This window comes from Miscanthus floridulus, chromosome 4 (genome assembly GCF_019320115.1).
Source record: "Miscanthus floridulus cultivar M001 chromosome 4, ASM1932011v1, whole genome shotgun sequence".
NCBI classification, from domain to species: Eukaryota; Viridiplantae; Streptophyta; class Magnoliopsida; order Poales; family Poaceae; genus Miscanthus; species Miscanthus floridulus.
Window position 1 is genome coordinate 113,899,217 of NC_089583.1, and position 17,325 is coordinate 113,916,541.

General features: G+C 44.7%; 3 protein-coding genes and 1 pseudogene across 3 annotated transcripts; 2 read left to right on the forward strand and 2 right to left on the reverse strand.

Moving 5' to 3' along the window:
* Positions 1 to 125: 125 nt before the first annotated feature.
* LOC136550385 (small ribosomal subunit protein uS2-like) lies at positions 126 to 3,057 on the reverse strand. Its single transcript, XM_066541940.1, is given in 6 exon segments — positions 126 to 379; positions 382 to 429; positions 1,212 to 1,416; positions 1,528 to 1,725; positions 1,805 to 2,067; positions 2,806 to 3,057. Coding segments are annotated over 6 exon segments (909 nt in total). The 5' UTR covers positions 2,954 to 3,057; the 3' UTR covers positions 126 to 332.
* A 198-nt stretch (positions 3,058 to 3,255) lies between these two features.
* On the forward strand, positions 3,256 to 5,042 carry LOC136552699 (uncharacterized). Its single transcript, XM_066544262.1, has 3 exons — positions 3,256 to 3,521; positions 4,166 to 4,422; positions 4,559 to 5,042. The coding sequence occupies exons 2-3, from the start codon at positions 4,173 to 4,175 to the stop codon at positions 4,591 to 4,593; spliced, it is 285 nt and encodes a 94-aa protein (XP_066400359.1). The 5' UTR covers positions 3,256 to 3,521; positions 4,166 to 4,172; the 3' UTR covers positions 4,594 to 5,042.
* Positions 5,043 to 6,995: 1,953 nt separating this feature from the next.
* Positions 6,996 to 10,720, forward strand: LOC136550387 (uncharacterized). The gene is made up of 5 exons (XM_066541943.1): positions 6,996 to 7,218; positions 8,014 to 8,855; positions 8,936 to 9,136; positions 9,601 to 9,796; positions 10,280 to 10,720. The coding sequence occupies exons 2-5, from the start codon at positions 8,052 to 8,054 to the stop codon at positions 10,462 to 10,464; spliced, it is 1,386 nt and encodes a 461-aa protein (XP_066398040.1). The 5' UTR covers positions 6,996 to 7,218; positions 8,014 to 8,051; the 3' UTR covers positions 10,465 to 10,720.
* Positions 10,721 to 11,429: 709 nt separating this feature from the next.
* Positions 11,430 to 13,804, reverse strand: LOC136550388 (ethylene-responsive transcription factor 1-like; annotated as a pseudogene).
* Positions 13,805 to 17,325: the final 3,521 nt, after the last annotated feature.

Here is a 17,325-nt window from a genome sequence, read left to right on the forward strand (position 1 = left end):
TTCAGGGAACCTGATCAATAAATCTTGGGTGCGGTGATACAACATTGACAACTCAGAGATTTAGATGCCACAAGAAGCAAGCAGGCGAGACAATTGCTGCAACGAAGAGTATACAGTTCACAAAATACGCTTAAAACACAGCTATCTATTTGAGATGATGACAAAAAAGGGGCCCGATTCACTCGCTGTCTCAGCAGAGTCAATAACACAATTGATTCTCATCTAGTAGCACGTAAAAACTTCTAAGCTACTACTCAAGCAGTGTCTACCAACAAGTTCTGATGATGACTAGTATAAGCCATCAGCCATGCTGATTTACTCTTTACTACCAGTTAGGGGTAGGTGCCGCGACAGGGGCAGCGCCTTGTTCCCATCCGGTGGCCGCTGGAGGAGCCACAGCTGCATCCCAGACACCATCGGCAGGAGGAGCTGAAACTCACATGCTTAACTGTAAGCGCCACAGGTGTACTAAACTAAACAAGCAGATAACAAGGTAATAATAAAAGTAAAAGAAACAAGCAAATTTGATCAAACATTAGTATGAGAAGAGTAAATCTATAAAGATTTAAAGCTTCAACACAGTTACACATTAAAACCGATAGGTCGAAGGGCTACTTGTGACAAAAAAAACGTTTGCATTTTAAGCCACGCTAGAAAAACATCAAAGATTCAGCTCAAATCACCATCTAGCTTTAGACACACAGGACAAATTAAAGAAAGACTACAATTGATGAATACAATTTAAGGTACGAACCTAAATATCTAATACCCAATCATGGTATTAATTTTTAATTTGTAGGTGAACTAACATTTTAATATTGTTAACTAAAGAGGGACATCCAACACGCCCATATACTGCACAAAGTCAACTAAACTAGGACATAAAACAAACAAAGAAAAACAACCAACCATAGAATCAAACTAATGTTACATCGTTAGTTGTGCCACGACGATCTCTTTGATTCATGCCAATACAAATCTATACAAGTGGGTAATTCTGGATTCAAATCAAAGTCACAGATTTCTATTGCTTAAGTATCTCAAAGATAGTCCTTCTAGGCACACAAAAGGTATAATAGAGCATCAACTATCAATCATTTAAACATTGTACTCTAGACAAACTAGGCATGTGTAAACAGAATACTCCTACAAAGATTAGAATGTCTCGTTTTTAAATGCAAATCACATTATTATGAGAAGAGTAACTGTACCTGGAGCAGCAGCCCAGTCTGCACCAGCAGCTGGAATGCCAGCAGCAGGCGGAGCTGCAGCTTCACCAGCTCCCCAATCGGCGCCCCAGTTGTCAGCCCCTGGAGCAGTATATTCTGCAACTGCGCCATAGTCAGGAGCAACCAGAGCCTCTTCTTCCTCCTGCTCCTTTGCTTCCTCCGGGTCTCTGTAGAAGAAAAGATCAACCTGCAAAAGAGAAACAAGCATATGATTCAAGAAGCGACAAAAGGTAAATGCTTTGTTTATACAGGTCAGAAATTGGTAGGAATGAAACTAGTACAGATTATATCAGTTTACCATGATGTCCCACTTGTGTCCTGGAAGAATTGTACCACGCATCTGGAGGACCATTCTGGCAAGCAGCCAGAACAGACAACCAATGCTCTGTTTCCCCTTGTTATTGGCAGGAATGCCAATATCAACATAGCGCATAGGAGAGTCAGTGTCGCAGAAGGCAATGGTGGGAATGTTTCCAAGTGCAGACTCCTTAATGGGCTGTACAAAGTTTGATAAACAAATCTGTAAGTGCTCTGAATCAACAAAGTTTTTCTTTCAACAAATATAAGTTTTTTACCTGATGATCAGTCCTGGGGTCAGTCAGGATAAGAAGGCGCGGCTCACTGAATGAGGTTTGCAACTGGTTGGTGAATGTACCAGGAGTGTGCCTGCCGGCAATGGCATGAGCACCAGTGTACTGCGCAAACTTGAGGACAGCCCTCTGGCCATAGGGCCTAGCAGACTGTACTATAATATCTTGAGGATTTTCAATTGCAACGATGACCCTCGCAGCCAGCTGTAGCTTCTCCCAGGTCTTCCCAAGGTTAATAATGTAGATACCTGAAGGATAATATACAACAGCACTATTGTTAATTCACAGTTCACCATTGTCAAATGACAAAAGGGATTGGTCGGCATAAGCAACTTGAGTTAGCACTGAACTACAGGACATTCTTCACATGGATTTCAGTGAACAAACATAGCAACATAGACACATGATGTTCGATATCAGTCAATTGATCCTTTAATTTTGATAAAATCTAGTATGTATGTTGTCTCAACATAGCAGGTCCCAAGCACTGGTAAAGGAGAAGGGTTGTGATAGGCTTGGCGAGCCAACGTTCAATCTAGCCATTCTAATGGAGATGAAACCCTAGTATGAACAAATCTAACAACTCATGGATGGTATGACATTGAGACGAATAGCACTTGTAATGTCGCAGCTAGACCTTACACGTATGTGTATCATACCCACTCCAGAAACCATCCAAATCTTCATGCTAGACAAATCCTCAAGACCATACTGGAGAAATAGTACTAAAAGCAGACAACGCACATATGTGTATCACACTGATAACCAAGAACTACAAATTACATACACATATGTGTATCACGCTGATACCAGAAAATCTCTACTAGAAATTACATACGTATGAATCAATATCTGTCGACTGAAACTACGCGCCAATATTTCTCAATTGAACTACAATCGCAGCCTAATATCTGCATGCGCAAGGAAGATCCCAATAGATCTATAACTATATCAAATACAAGACGTAGAGAGAATTGGACTTATACCATCAGTGCGGCGCTTGTATACGTAGCGCTCCATCTGGAAGTCGCAGTTCTTGGTGCCGAGGTGGACGTCGGCGGCGAGCATCATCTGGATGTCCTGCTCCCGCTGGGACAGCGCCCGCGCGGCGCCGCCTGCCGGTGCCGCCGCCATCGTCGCAGCCGAAGTTTAGGGTTTCAGACGGCTGCGCCGGGCGCTAGAGAGCTGGAACAGGGAGGTGGCGGCGCGAGAGGTCGCGAGGTGGCTGGTGCTCAGGTTTTATATGGGCTGGCTCGTCAAGAATGAAAACCCTAGGTCGTGATGTCCTGCGGTTTTGCTTTATGGGCCTTCTATCTGGGCCTTTTGGGGTGCGCGATGGACCTTGTAGATGTAGGCCCACCACTCTTCTGGCCCATGTACGCGTGACACTCTCATCTCCGGTCTCCGTTCTGTACTTTCTCTGGGCTCTGGCCGATTCCACAATCCCCCGTCGCTCAGTCGCCCTTCAGACGCCAAACCAATCGCACCGGAGGGAGGAGCACTCGCCGTCGGCCGTCGGCCGTCGGCAGTCACCGGGCTGGATAGCCAAAGGCGACTCCGGACGCACCGCTTGCCGTACGATAAGCCCATCCGCCCGCCGTGCGGACTCGCGAGTTGCGACCCTAAGAGCTGACTGATTCTAGGCGTCATTTCAGAGCCCACCAACGCCGCCGCCGCCGCCGCCGTCATCCAGTTCACCCAGGTGAGGGGATTCACCGCACCTCTAATCAACAGCCAACCGCGCCGCCTGATTGGCCTGGCCTCGCTTTTTCTCATAGTCGTGGCATCAGATGCGTGGACCTGCTTGTTCCAGCCAGATCAGGAATTGGTTTCTGTATAGATCGGGCGTGCTACGGTCGACTAGTTTCGAGCTCCTCGTTGTTCACTTTTTGGAGGAAATTACAAAGGATTGTACAAACAGTGTGTTGTGTTGCCTCTCTCTGTATGCAACTTCCTTTAAACTGGAATCGTGCCACAGTGATCCTCTTAAGATTGTGGATTTACTGACCTACCTACCTAGTCATGCACTCTGAATTTTGGAAACTGATAGGTTGTCAATTCCAGTTACGAACTTACAAATTTGTAGGTGATCAGTGAATGAATGCTTGAGGATTATGAAATGAGTTGTTTCTGAAGATGTTGTTTCTGACATTATTGTTCCTACATCCTAGATCTATTATCTCTATCTGCCTGGTGGTAGCAAATCTGCAAATGTGCTACTAGTTGCAACAGTATGCTCTGCTGACTGCCCCAATTATTCTAGGATATTATGAGATTGTAGTAGGATCCAATTTTTAGACAGATGATGTGTCCTTGATGACTGTCATAACCTTTGTGCATACACAGCTTCCAAATGGCTAGTGAGGACTCAAAAGATATGCTGAAGAATGTGGACTGGAAGACTGTGGGTGGTGCAGTGACTACTGAATCTAGTCAACCAGTTGTCAAGAAGCGCCTTCCAAAGAAGATCAGACAAGTCCCTGAGTGTTATTTTCTGCCTCGGCGATCTTTGCCTTCCGCGCTGGCAATCTATGGTGCCGTGTGTGCTGCTGGAGTTGGTGCAGGAATGCTGATTGAGGTGTGGATAAACAAAAAGATCAAAGGTACATGCCAGGAGAAATCATCAAATCACTCACTCTATTTTCTTAATGATTTACATTACCATCGTGTCTGGAAAACTCGCATTGCGTGTGTATTTTGCATAGACTCTAATTCTTAATAGCCACTTCATTCATGCAGAGGATAGTGCTATTATCTGGGAGATGGATAAATGATGTGCAGTTGTGCACCACACTTTGATATGGTGGAACCATTTTCGGCACTACGATATTTGCTAGCTCTGAAGCTAAGAATTTCGTTTGTAGGATTCCTTCGTTCGTTTATTTTATTTTGAGTGAGGTATTGCAGGGATGGATTCGAAAATGGTGTTTAGAACTATGCTTGTCCGCCTGCTTGTGAGTCGGTTCTGCCACAATTCCATGTTGAAGCAAGAATCTGAGCCCTGACTGATGATGTCATGTAGCAGCTCCTGCGCTTAAACTATATATTAGAAATAATATAATTCTCTTTTCCGATGTAAATTGGCACGTCCTTGTATGTGTATTCCTGGTTTCGTTGTGCACGTATAAAGTATATGATGCTTGAAATCTAGAGCGGCCATTTTGTAGGCATAATCACTACAGCACTTGTAAGAATCAATTCGAGTGTTTGCTTGGTGGTTGAGGTGGGTGCATTCTTGCCATGAAATCTGATTGATGCATGAAAAAGCATTTGCTGTCTTGATTAGCTACTCTTCTGTTGGATTTCAGTCTCTTATGTGTCGTACATTCGGTGCCTTTACTCTTACTCATAACAGGAGTACAGGACCCCAATGAGATTGCATCGGATGAGCCAGATTGCTGCTTCAATATCAAGCAGCATACGCTTCCCTTTGTAGTATTTGAACATCACTTGCTGCCATCCACCGTGGACTGTTTGTATCACCGGTCCTTTTACCATACCTTGAGTAAATAAAAGCTTTCCCTACTGGAAATGTAGCTCCACACAGCTCTTCTCCTGCTAAATCAAATACTGTACATTCCAGTCTTCAGATGACTCCCTCCTCGGTCCCTCGTAATGGCAACATAAGACCCTTTGATTTTTTTTTTTTTTTTTGGTCTGGTCTCATAGCTCTCAGTGCCCTTTCTGATTGGTGATTTCCACATGTATGGTCCGTTGCATTTCTTCACACAGGACACAGCCGATGCCAATTGCCAATTGTTTTTGTGTTACATACTTTTATATGCCGTGCGTTGCAAATGGGAGGTACAAGTACGACTTCGCACCTATTTTGTGATGGATATGAGACCGTGCACGCGTGAGTGGTTTGGTTTTTTGCAACAGTATATTGGTGCTCCGTGCATGCTGCCACACACATGGATACAACTCTGTGCTCCGCGTCTGTTGCCGCGCATGCGGAGACCGTTGTGCCCAAGGGGACCACCTCCGCCTGCACCCCCTTGCCGCGCCTGCTCATTGAACACTTGCAACATAAAGCATTTGCTGCAATATACGTCCGCAACAGATTAAACATTTACAACATACGCTTTGCAACATATGTGTATGGACACTGCAACATAAGCAACATCCAGATAAAACACTTGCAACATACGTTTGAAACAGCCGAAACATTTGAAACATACGCAACATCCAGATAAACACACTTGCAACATATGTCGAAAAAAAAAGATGAAACATTGAGAACAGAAGCTTGCAACATACGTGTACAACTATTACAACATATGCAACATCCCAATCTATTTTTGTAACATCTATCTGAAAACACATAGAACATACCTCTGAAACACTTGAAATGTACGCTTGCAACATGTATTTTTCACCCTTTTTTCGTGCGACGCAGAGCAGAGCGGGGAACGACTGGTTCCGGTCACTTGCGGTCGAGGATTGTGGCGCGGCCTGGCAGTGGCCAGCTGCGCCTGCGCCTTGCCTGGGCGTGGCGGAGGACGGAGCACGACGTGGCGCGTGGGGATGGTGGCGCCGCTGCAGTCGCCGAGCACGTGCATGGAGCTTGGAGGCGAAGGACGAGATGCCGACGACCGGGTCCAACAGCAGCTGCAGTCGAGCTAGTAGCGTACCTTGGCGGAGGATTCCTCCTCTCTACAGGGGACGAAGGCGCCGCGGGGGATGGCGGCAGCGGCGCGGTGGAGTAGGGTGGGCGGATGGGCGCACGATACAAGGCGGAGTCAGGAATTTTGTTTTTTTTTTATGAGAGAGACGGACGGAGCCGAGTGGCACGCCACGCCCGACGGGGAAATCTGTTCCCTTATTATAGGACGTTTAGCTGCCCAAAATCTTCAAATATACTAATTCTCTAGAGTGAATGGAAAAAAAAAACTATTATCGTAGATAGAGGAAGGAAAGGCATGAACACTGTAGGCAGAAAAGAAGCCCACCAAATCGAGCCCAAATAAGGTAACCGCGTATTGTTGGCCCATCGCTGCAGCACGTACTCGCGGCCCATCACGTGCCACCGCGTCAGCGTCTGAGGTGGGCCCACCATAACTCGTCAGGGCTGAGGCCGCGCGAGACGCCAGCTCGGACCCTTTCCTCGTTCCTGTCACGGACTCACGGTGGGAAAGGAAAACCCAAAGCCCCTGATAACTTATCCCCAAATTAACCGGTAGCGGGAAGCCGGTCGATAACCTCCTCCGAATCCCATCTTCTGTTTTCTTCTATCTTCCCCCGCTGCCGTTGCCGGCGGAAGAAGCCAATCGACGCGATCCCCGCCTCCGACGCCAAGCCCAACCCCGCCGCCCGGAGCTGCATCCTCTCCTCTCCATCCCGTACCACGACGAGACGATCCCATCGGCTCCCGCGCGGTCCCTCCGATCCAAGCACGCGTAAGCCTCGCTGCTCATCTCTTACGTTTCTCCTGTGTGAAGCTCCTCTGCCGCTCCGCCCGATTGCTGATTCGCCGTCTCCGCGCCGCGCTGCGCTTGAATTGATCGCTGTTCTGTTGGCTTGGTTGTCTCGCCTAGCCGGGTGATCGGCCGGTCTGCTTGCCTGCCCCATCTAATCTAGGGTTCCGCGGTTGCTGTCGCCTCAATCAGCCATTCGCGTACCTGTGCTTAGAGGTTAGGGTCCGCTGTCCACGACGTTGGGGGAGCACGTCCGCAATCATATCTTTTTGGGTAGCTATCTGGGTCATAGTTGATGTGGCTCGGTCGTGTCGTGCATCTGGGATTAGTTTCAGCTGGTTGATGCTTTTGTTTTCCACATGGCACATACATGTTGCATTGGTAGTTCATGGGTTGGTTCTGATGCTTAGTTTGGACTCGAAATACTGTTGCACTTGTCAAAAACGATTATTCTTGAATTATGCACAATATATAATGTGATGGGGTAGAAAAAAAAGATTTGCAGCAGCGCAACTGTTAGTATATGTTCGCTGAAAAAAAAGATTAGTTCATGGGTGCATGCATTCACGGAAGCAAACGACCAAGCACTACAACAACAACAACAACAACAGCATATACTAATAGTTGCGCTTCTGCAAATCTTTTCTCTCCCCATCACATTATATTGTGCATAATTCAAGAATAATCGTTTTTGGATAGCTAGGGTTGCGCTGCTGCAAATCTTTTTTTCCCCCCACTTTGCATCTCGTTCTAACACTTACCTGCAATTACTTGCAGGTAGTCCCTTGTTCCTACTATAACCTCTAGATGATTCCATGGGAACTCCAAATGAAATGACGGCGTACTCTTCCCTGTCCAAAATGGACACTGGCCAGAAGGGAGCTGCTCTGTCCAATGTAGTTGCTGGAAACAACTATCCGGTTCAGGATTATCTTTATGAGCCAGCATTTGAACCAGACTTCCCAGAGTATGATTCAAGGGATGACCCATTCGCTCCAACACGAGCTAGTCCAAAAGTCAATCTGAAGACTGTTCTAGGTGGGCTGGTTTCGATTGTCACTGGTGTAAACAAGAGTGAGGATGATGCATCGCAGCAGGAAGGTTTCAGCACGGACATATCATTCCTTGGATCTGACAAGAATGGTGATGTCAATGTGCACCCTTCCGTCTGTGTTCCAAGTGCCCCACCACTACTTGAAGCGAATGCTTTACAATATAGTGCATACAGGGAGGTGTTGCTAGCAGATCCACCAGAGTGGTTGCCAGATAGCTCTGCTAATGCGTGCCTGCAGTGCAACTTGCCTTTTACAGCTCTGACTCGTGGAAGGCACCATTGTCGGTTCTGTGGAGGTATATTCTGCAAAAACTGTTCCAAGGGAAGATGTTTGATGCCCATGAAATTCAGGATTCGTGATCCTCAGAGAGTTTGTGATGCTTGCTATGAGAGGCTCGATCCACTTCAGGGCTTATTGATCAACTACAATAGTAACTGCATGCAGCAAGCAAAACACGATGTCATGGATTGGACAAGCACTAGAAGCTGGTTGAACATGCCTGTAGGTGTATCAATGGAGTACGAGATATACAAGGCTACAAACACAATGAAGAAATATTGTCAGGTGTGTATGACGTTGTACCCATCAAAGAGATGTAACCTTATCATCCGGAGCTAAGAATTTTTCTGTTTTGGAATGTGTAGGTTGCTAGATTAAACCCTGAGAAGTCCATCCCATCATCTATTCTCAAGGGAGCGAAGGGACTTGCAATTCTAACAGTTGCCAAGGCAGGTGCAGTTCTTACGTACAAAGTTGGCACTGGTCTTGTGGTTGCTCGCAGATCAGATGGATCATGGTCTGCTCCCTCTGCAATTTTATCTGTTGGCCTGGGATGGGGAGTGCAGGTATTTATCCACTAATCTCATTATCTTAATATATATATACTCAGCATGTACAGACACATGATTTGTTCTTCATGAAAAAATACAAGAACTTTTGCGCTACTCAATAAAAGATATGCTGACAACATTAGGTTGGTAGTACAGAAAACACAATCTAGTTGATAGACGCACCAGGTGACTGGGTAATGAGAAAAACTTACCTCAGTGGTTATGCAAAAATATCCATATAATTACTATGGGATCTAACTATCTACGTATTTTTCTACAAAAAAGTAAAAAACTAGCATACCCATCCTGAACAACTTGTGAAAAAAAATACATTTGAGCATTATGGCTTGTTACAAGGTTGAGTTGCAAGGTGTAGATGATAGTAGATATTGGAGCAATGTAAAGAAGTGGATGCTTAAGTACAAGTCAGTAGGGTCTTTAATCTCCATTTGATGGTGGCCTTTCTTTGTATATTCCAGATTGGAGGAGAGCTGACAGACTTTATCATTGTGCTTCATGACCGTAAAGCTGTCAAGGCTTTCAGCAGTCGCATTCATCTTTCACTTGGAGCAGGATTGAGTGCTGCAGCAGGACCCATTGGCAGAGCATTTGAGGCAGACGTTCGGGCCAGTGAAAAAGGTTCTGGGATATGCTACACTTACAGCTGCAGCAAAGGTAGAAATTTGAACATTGGCTCTTAGCAGCACTCCCCTTCTAGATTCTTTTTAGATAGAAATTAGTAAGTGATAATTTGATCATAAAAAGGTAATGGCAGTGTTCTTTTAAGAGTGTGACTTAGGTTCCTACTTATCTTCTCCTTCTAGCAATAATTAAAAAGGTAATGTGTACGTACATTTACCCATGAAAAAGAGACCAGAACAGTCTGAATCACCAATTCGTACTACTCACATTGAGATATCACAAGATCTTTCTAACTTACGCATGGTACTCCCTCCATTCCAAATTATAAGACGTTCTGACTTTTCGAGATACATTGCTTTTAGTATGTATCTAGACATAGTGTATATCTATGTGCATAGCAAAAACTACATATCTAGAAAAGCCAAAACGTCTTATAATTTGGAACGGATTGAGTACATTTTAGCGTGTTCATGAATATCCTCACTATGCTTAATGTCATGGAAACTTTTAAAACAGGTGCCTTCGTTGGGGTTTCACTGGAAGGGAATGTGGTGACAACCAGGATGGAGACCAATCTACGCTTCTACGGCGATGCATACCTGACTGCAACCGATATCCTGTTTGGGAGGGTGGAGCGGCCCCGAGCTGCCCAGCCCTTGTACTCAGCTCTAGATGATCTGTTCTCCAAAATGGTTAGCTAGGCCATTTAGATTGGTGTGATACTATGCTGCATTGGTGGTATGCAGTCATGTATATAAACATAAAGTAGCAGCAAAATTTCTAAAAAAAAAGGAAATATGGCAGGGAAAAAATGTACAGCATTTGTTGGATGGTTTCACTACTGATATCAGTCCACACATGTAAATGTTGGCAGAATATTTAGTACGCTGCAGTGTGCCTCTGTGGACTCATTCATGCAATGGAAGATTGATACATTTGTTGGTTTGTTTGTGGCTAGATTATTTGATTCGATGGGGCCATTTGGCTGCAATCACGTGGTATTTCGCTGCAATCGCGTGCCGGCCGCTGCTTATTTACTAGTGAGTGGAACTGTGGAAGACTGATAAAATTTGTTTCTAGCCGTACTGTCCTTTCAGAAAAGGAGTTTCTAGCTGTATTATCCTTTCAGGCTCAGGGAAAGGAAATGGTTTCTGGCAACAGGAGGGATGAGCTCAAAGCGGCGTCGCCCACCGTCTTCCACTTCCACGTTCCGCGGCCTCCAAACACGACCAGGGCCAGGTTTGCAGCGGCCCTGCAGGCCGCCCACGAGCGCAGTGCGCACCCGTCTGTCTCATTCCCTCGTGGCCTCGTGGGCAGCGGCAGACCGGCAGAAGCATCGCAGCAACCGAAATATTATTGTCACGTTGAATCTAGCAAAGATTCCTTTGCTTTTCGTGTGGTTAACCGGAGTAAACGATTCCTCGGTCTCACCTTCCAAGGAGCAATTTGGCAGATAAACAAATAAGGTTATTGGTCCTTCCGTCAGTTAGGTTAACATCTTCGCCTTTGCTTCTGCAGCGCTTCCTCGACACAAAAGATGGCGTGACAGCACGTCTTCTTCATCCACAAAGTTGAGTACGGTGCCGTCAGCATGCAAGCACTGAAATTTCACGCCATGGTTTCTCCAGGAACTCCTTTTGAGAGTTGGAACATTGAGACATTCATGTACAAGTTGAATAGGTTCAGTTGGATTGAATTTAACCACCAATACTGGTGCTTCCATCAGGCCAACAGTAGCAAGATACAACATCACCTGAGCGGTGATCATAGAACAACAATTAATTCGGCGAAAAGAGCATGATAACAGGGAAAATCCATAATTACATTACACAGCAGTAAAACATGTTTCTATTTTCGCAAATCTATCTTCAGCATCCATGACGCTCGGGAACCCCAACAAGAATTACGAAGTGATCTTGGAATAGCACCACACTTCCACAGGAATGTCACTGCAATCATCGTCTGAAAATATAAGCCCGGACCTTCCCTCGCCCCCTGTATCAATGCAATGCAAGAGAACAATAACTCTTAGAAAAAGAGCTCCTCTTCGCAACGACAACGAAAAACAAAAAGGAATAGCTCAATTGCTTAATAAGGGCACTTACAACCTGAAACTATGATCCTTGAGCTGCTGCGTCTCAGTAAACACCGTGGTCCATTGGCACGTCATCGAAACTCCAGAGACATCCAATGTTGACGCCCTCCTGAACGGCGTCACCGTTGAAAAGGGCGTCGATGTTTTCATACGAGTTACCTTCGATGTAAGGTAACTGCATGAAGTTCGGGAAAGGCTCATAATACCCAAAATCATCGGCAGTCCTCGCTTCGCCATTGCCAAAAACCATATCTGTCACCCCAACAATTTCTTCAGCTACGTGTTTCCCTTCAGCTTCAAGGTAGCTCAACTCGTTGACCTGATTCAGCTCAAACGCGTCAAGCCATACGCTGGACATGGGTGGCAGAGAAGCTGACTCTGGCAACTCAAGCTTGACGACGGAGGCATCATCAGTGCTGCTGCCAGCTGAGATGACATGATCGACAGAGGTGCCGTCAAGCTTCAGCACCTCCTGTGACCTAATCATCTTTCCTGGTCGAGTCACACGCCCCCGGTGGCGTTTCTTGGGATGTGTGATGGCGTCGGGGAAGTTCACCTTGGCTTTCTTGCCACGTATGCGCCAGGCTGCCATGTCATAGGCTCTTGCAGCCTCTTCAGCGGTTCTGTAGGTGCCAAGCCAGACTCGGACGCCCTTGCATGGGTCTCTGATCTCAGCTGCCCATTTGCCCCAAGGGCGCCGCCGGATCCCACGATACTGTGTCCTTCTCTTCCTGCTGGCCACTTTGGCAGTATGAACATTGAACCCCACCACGAGATTCGAACTGTTCATTTGGAACTCTGCATGAGAAAATAAAACAGGTTAACGAACAGAAATCCCAATTCTATCCCTTCTGTATCTGAGATCAAAAGGATCCAAATATATATATGCTGGATCTACTGTTGCATTGATAACCATATGTAAGGATAAGAAATGATGGTAACCATGATACAACAGAACCTCTTTGAAGCGCACTATGAAAATGAAAACAAAAGGATATAATAACATAACAATACAAGAGCAACATAATCAACAACTTAAGAGCAGAATAAAGAAGCAGCAAAAACTAAAGGATCAGAAAACAAAGCCATGCAGTTTTCACCATCTTCCTCGCTATCACCATCCTCAAATCCCTCGAAATCAGCCTCAAAGTCATCGTTATCGTCTTCACCAAACTCTCAAGAACTCTTCCTTTTCCAGTTCTTCCCACTCTTACTGCTGCCACTCTCTGTCCATAGGTCATCGGCAGTAACCTTCCGCCTAACTGGCGAGTAGAGATCACTGAGAATGGCCCCACCGCACATGGCAAGAATTCTAGCCAAGAACCTAACAATGGAGATGGGGGATACAGGGGTGGGTGATAGCTTCGGGCTAATGACTTAATGCAGTTAAGTTTGTGCTTGCATATTTGTACTACAATTGGGTTGTTCTAGGTGAGCTAATTTATTACAATGACAAGTTACTATAGTGCAAGTGGAGTTGGTGAGTGGACAAGTTGGATGCAAATGATGTTCTGCATTGGAATATATGTGGGTGCATGAACCAAATGGAGTACCAGGACAACACAACAAGACATAATAATATTCTGTGCACAAGTTGGCAACTTGTGATGAGTGCAATGTGAAACCCACAAGGTATAAAATATGTTTCCATTTGGCATTACTTTGGCAATTACACACAAAGAAAAGGTCGAGTTTTTGCTTTTCAGCAATTTGCATAATCGTGATGGGTTACTTTGTACTGTGAGCAATTGTATCACATAATAAGTAGAATTATTTACTTTTTAAGTATTAAACATGTAGAGTGTGCTGCTAGAAGGCAACTAATAGGTAAAATAATATGAACAGTTTTTATTTGAGTCAAATGCGGTTATTAAATTTGTTATGGACTGTAATCCAGGTCTATAAACTTTGAAACTGCACTTGGGGGTCTTAAAATTTTTAATAGGATTTCTAATGTGGCACTGACAAGATGGAGATGTGTTCAGTTAAAATTTCTTATAAACAGAAGCTTTTCAGATTTGTCTTTTGAGTTTTTTCTTGGATAAATTCTTTTCCTACCATTATGATTTTGCATTTTTTTCCCACTGCTAGTGACAGAGGTGTGAGACATTGATGGAAAATAACAAATGGTAAAAGTTTGCAGTGGCAAATAAGACACTTTATTCTTCTTTAGTCTGCTTCATGAGTGTTTGGGGGATACTTTTCCTTTTATTTTCTTCTTTCACTTTGATTTGTCAATAAAAAATCTCCACACTTGCATACCACATCAATAACAGTAGGGGTATTTTGGAAAGTTTGGACATGGATCACACATTTAACAAGTCAATCCTGAAGTTTCAAAGTTTATGGGCCACAATGATACACCATGATGAGTTGAAGGGCCACTCGTGCATTTCACTCTTTTTACTTATTTTTCTTCCTTTGGTCATCAGTTCATCACAAATGTCTTATAGTTCTCTGCAGGCCTATCTTTTATTCTTCGCTGTAGTACCTTTTATTAAGTACAAGAATGCACTACCGAATTGTCCTTGAATGCTACATGTACATGACCCTTCCATGCAAACTGAAAGATTATGTCCTTGAATTGTTGTTCATGAACCTCACGTTGTGAAGTTCTAGAGACTCAAATAGAAAAAATGGACCATCCAAACACAAACAGTATAGATTATGTCAACACGTGATTTAATACCTCAAGACCACTGCTCAACTAGATCTGATTGCTTCTATATCTATGTCCAAGATGTCACACTTGGCAGAGAGGATACAGTCAACGTAACGTAACGAATAGGATTGACCTTACAAAACTATAACCAAACATACACCAGAAATGTACAGGCTAAGCAGACCAACATGCAACAAGATATTCAATCAATTGGGCATAAAACACAAGTCTCCTTGACCAAGCAGATACGAGAGAGTACCTTTTTATTTCCATCAGCAATATCCAGAATTACACCTGGTCTGGTCAGAGTCCGATTCCACGAGCTCTGTACACCAAACCATAATGGCAGTGGTCTCCGGACTCCGGTCATCGTCGACTATCCTTCTCAGAAGCTGTCAAACAATAATGCACCACACAAATTTGTAGAACGCACGAATGAGAGGGAAAACATATGCGAAGAAGTAATCGCCATATACAAAGTAAAATCACGGGCCCTCTTTTGACGCAACAACAGGGCACCGTGAGCAATTTCAGACATAGCTCGTTGTACTGAAAACAGAGAGGAAAATTCACCAGCGTCCACGAAGTTGGCACAAGGTATCACTTAGGTCCCCGAACTTTCAAAGTGATATCTGTAGGTCCCTAAAGTTGGCAGAGGGTGTCATCTAGGTCCCAAACTTTCAAAGTGATCACCGGAGGTTCCTAAACTTGACAGAGGGTGTCATCCAGGTCCCAAACTTTCAAAGTGATCATCGCAGGTCCCTAAACTTGGCAGAGGGTGTCATCCAGGTCCCAAATACTGTAGCGATTCGGCACAGAATTTAAAAAAATGAAATCTAAATTTTGGTAATGTAGCTACATTCTGCAGAAAATTCTAAAAATTGTATCTTTTTAATACGATCTCGCACGAAGATGATTTTTATATAAAAGTTGTAGCTCTCGACGGGATCTACAACTTTCTAGTTTTGAGTTTTTTAATTTGAGGTCGCTAATACACTCAAAAAAATTAAATAAATTTTCAGCAGTATATTAATCGCGTACGAACGCTTGTCGCCTTGAAAAAAAAACAAATCTTCTTTATATGTCATCTGATAGAGATAATTTCTATATAAAAATTGTAGCGCTCGATGAAACCTACAACTTTCTAATTATGAGTTTTTAATTTAAGGTCGGTAAGATGCTATAAAAGTTAAAATGCTGATTTCAGTTCATGTATAGTGGTTTTGCATTTTAAATTTTTTTGAACATCTTAAAGACTTCAAATTGAAAAACTCAAAATTAGAATGTTGTAGATCTCATCGAGCGCTACATCTTTCATATAAAAAGTATCTCCATTTGATAGCATATAAAAAAGATATGTTTTTTTCAAGGCGACAAGCGTTCGTACGCGATTAATATACTGCTGAAAATTTATTTAATTTTTTTAAGTGTATTAGCGACCTCAAATTAAAAAACTCAAAACTAGAAAGTTGTAGATCCCGTCGAGAGCTACAACTTTTATATAAAAATCATCTTCGTGCGAGATCGTATTAAAAAGATACAATTTTTAGAATTTTATGCAGAATGTAGCTGCATTACCAAAATTTAGATTTCATTTTTTCAAAATTCTGTGCCGAATTGCTACAGTATTTGAGACCTGGATGACACCCTCTGCCAAGTTTAGGGACCTGCGGTGATCACTTTGAAAGTTTGGGACCTGGATAACACCCTCTGCCAAGTTTAGGGACCTCCGGTGATCACTTTGAAAGTTTGGGACCTAGATGACATCTTCTGCCAACTTTAGGAACCTATAGACATCACTTTGAAAGTTCAGGGACCTAAGTGACACCTTGTGTCAACTTCGTACACCGCTGGTGAATTTTCCTCGAAAACAGATGGCAAAACTAAGTATAAGGAGGTACCAATCGAGCAGAGGAGTATGAGAAATACTAATCTTGTAAAAGCTCGAGTCCGCAGCCCACCGGAAAGCCACCATCCTGCTGGGCTCGGTCTGCCACCTTCCTGGCTTCCGGCCAAGCTCCGCGCCCCTCTTCCTCCTTGACTAAACCCTGGCAGGTGGCCAGGCCAGGAGGGGGCAAGGAGGCAACAACATCGCCACTTTGCGAGTCCTGGCAAGGAAGGTGTCCGGCAGTGGCCCATGCGGAAGTGATCGTGTAGGCGTCAGGTCGGACGCCCATCCAGAGGCGGCGGCGGTGGCGGAACACCGCCACTGCTGATTAGGAGACGAGTTGGTTGGGTGCGTCATAATCAATAGTTCAAGGGCCGTTTCTGCAAGAAATCCCCAAGCTCAATAGCTCATCAATGCACAAGGGCCTTTCACTGAATTTTCCTCGGCTACATAGCCTTTCTCCGGACTCCGGCCCGAACCCGGAGGCGAGCAGCGCCGCGTCCGCTCACCATTGACGAGCGTATGGAACCTGTTGGACTTCCAGCGACGAGAGCAGCTGCCGGACGCGGAAGGGACACCCGTTGCTGAAGGATGAGCCGTTGCGTTCTCGTCATTCAGCGTTCCAACGGGCGGTGCGGGGTGGCTTGAGGGACGACGAGATGCCGTTCCCGTCCTCCGCCCGCCGCTCGTGCGTGTTCAGAGGCTGTCAGTCCGTGCTGAAGTGAACCAGGTACCGTGATTTCTAGCACCGTATTCTCGCATTCACGCGCTTCTCTAAGTTCTTGCTTGGTTCCTGTGCTGCATCAGAGCTGTTTGATATATTTCCTCGCTTGGTAGTGGCGTGCATTCAGTGACCGACATGGATTGGCAGGCACAAAATGTAGTGAGGTGCTTTGTTGTGGTAGATTCTATTAGGG

What these genes read in the sequence shown, in the direction of transcription:
- LOC136552699 (XM_066544262.1), top strand. Translation starts at nt 4,173, where the DNA reads ATGGCTAGTGAGGACTCAAAAGATATGCTGAAGAATGTGGACTGGAAG. An exon ending in GATAAACAAAAAGATCAAAG is followed by an intron (nt 4,423 to 4,558) that starts GTACATGCCAGG and finishes TCATTCATGCAG; the next exon opens with AGGATAGTGCTATTATCTGG.
- LOC136550387 (XM_066541943.1), top strand. Translation starts at nt 8,052, where the DNA reads ATGGGAACTCCAAATGAAATGACGGCGTACTCTTCCCTGTCCAAAATG. An exon ending in CAATGAAGAAATATTGTCAG is followed by an intron (nt 8,856 to 8,935) that starts GTGTGTATGACG and finishes TGGAATGTGTAG; the next exon opens with GTTGCTAGATTAAACCCTGA. An exon ending in GCCTGGGATGGGGAGTGCAG is followed by an intron (nt 9,137 to 9,600) that starts GTATTTATCCAC and finishes TGTATATTCCAG; the next exon opens with ATTGGAGGAGAGCTGACAGA.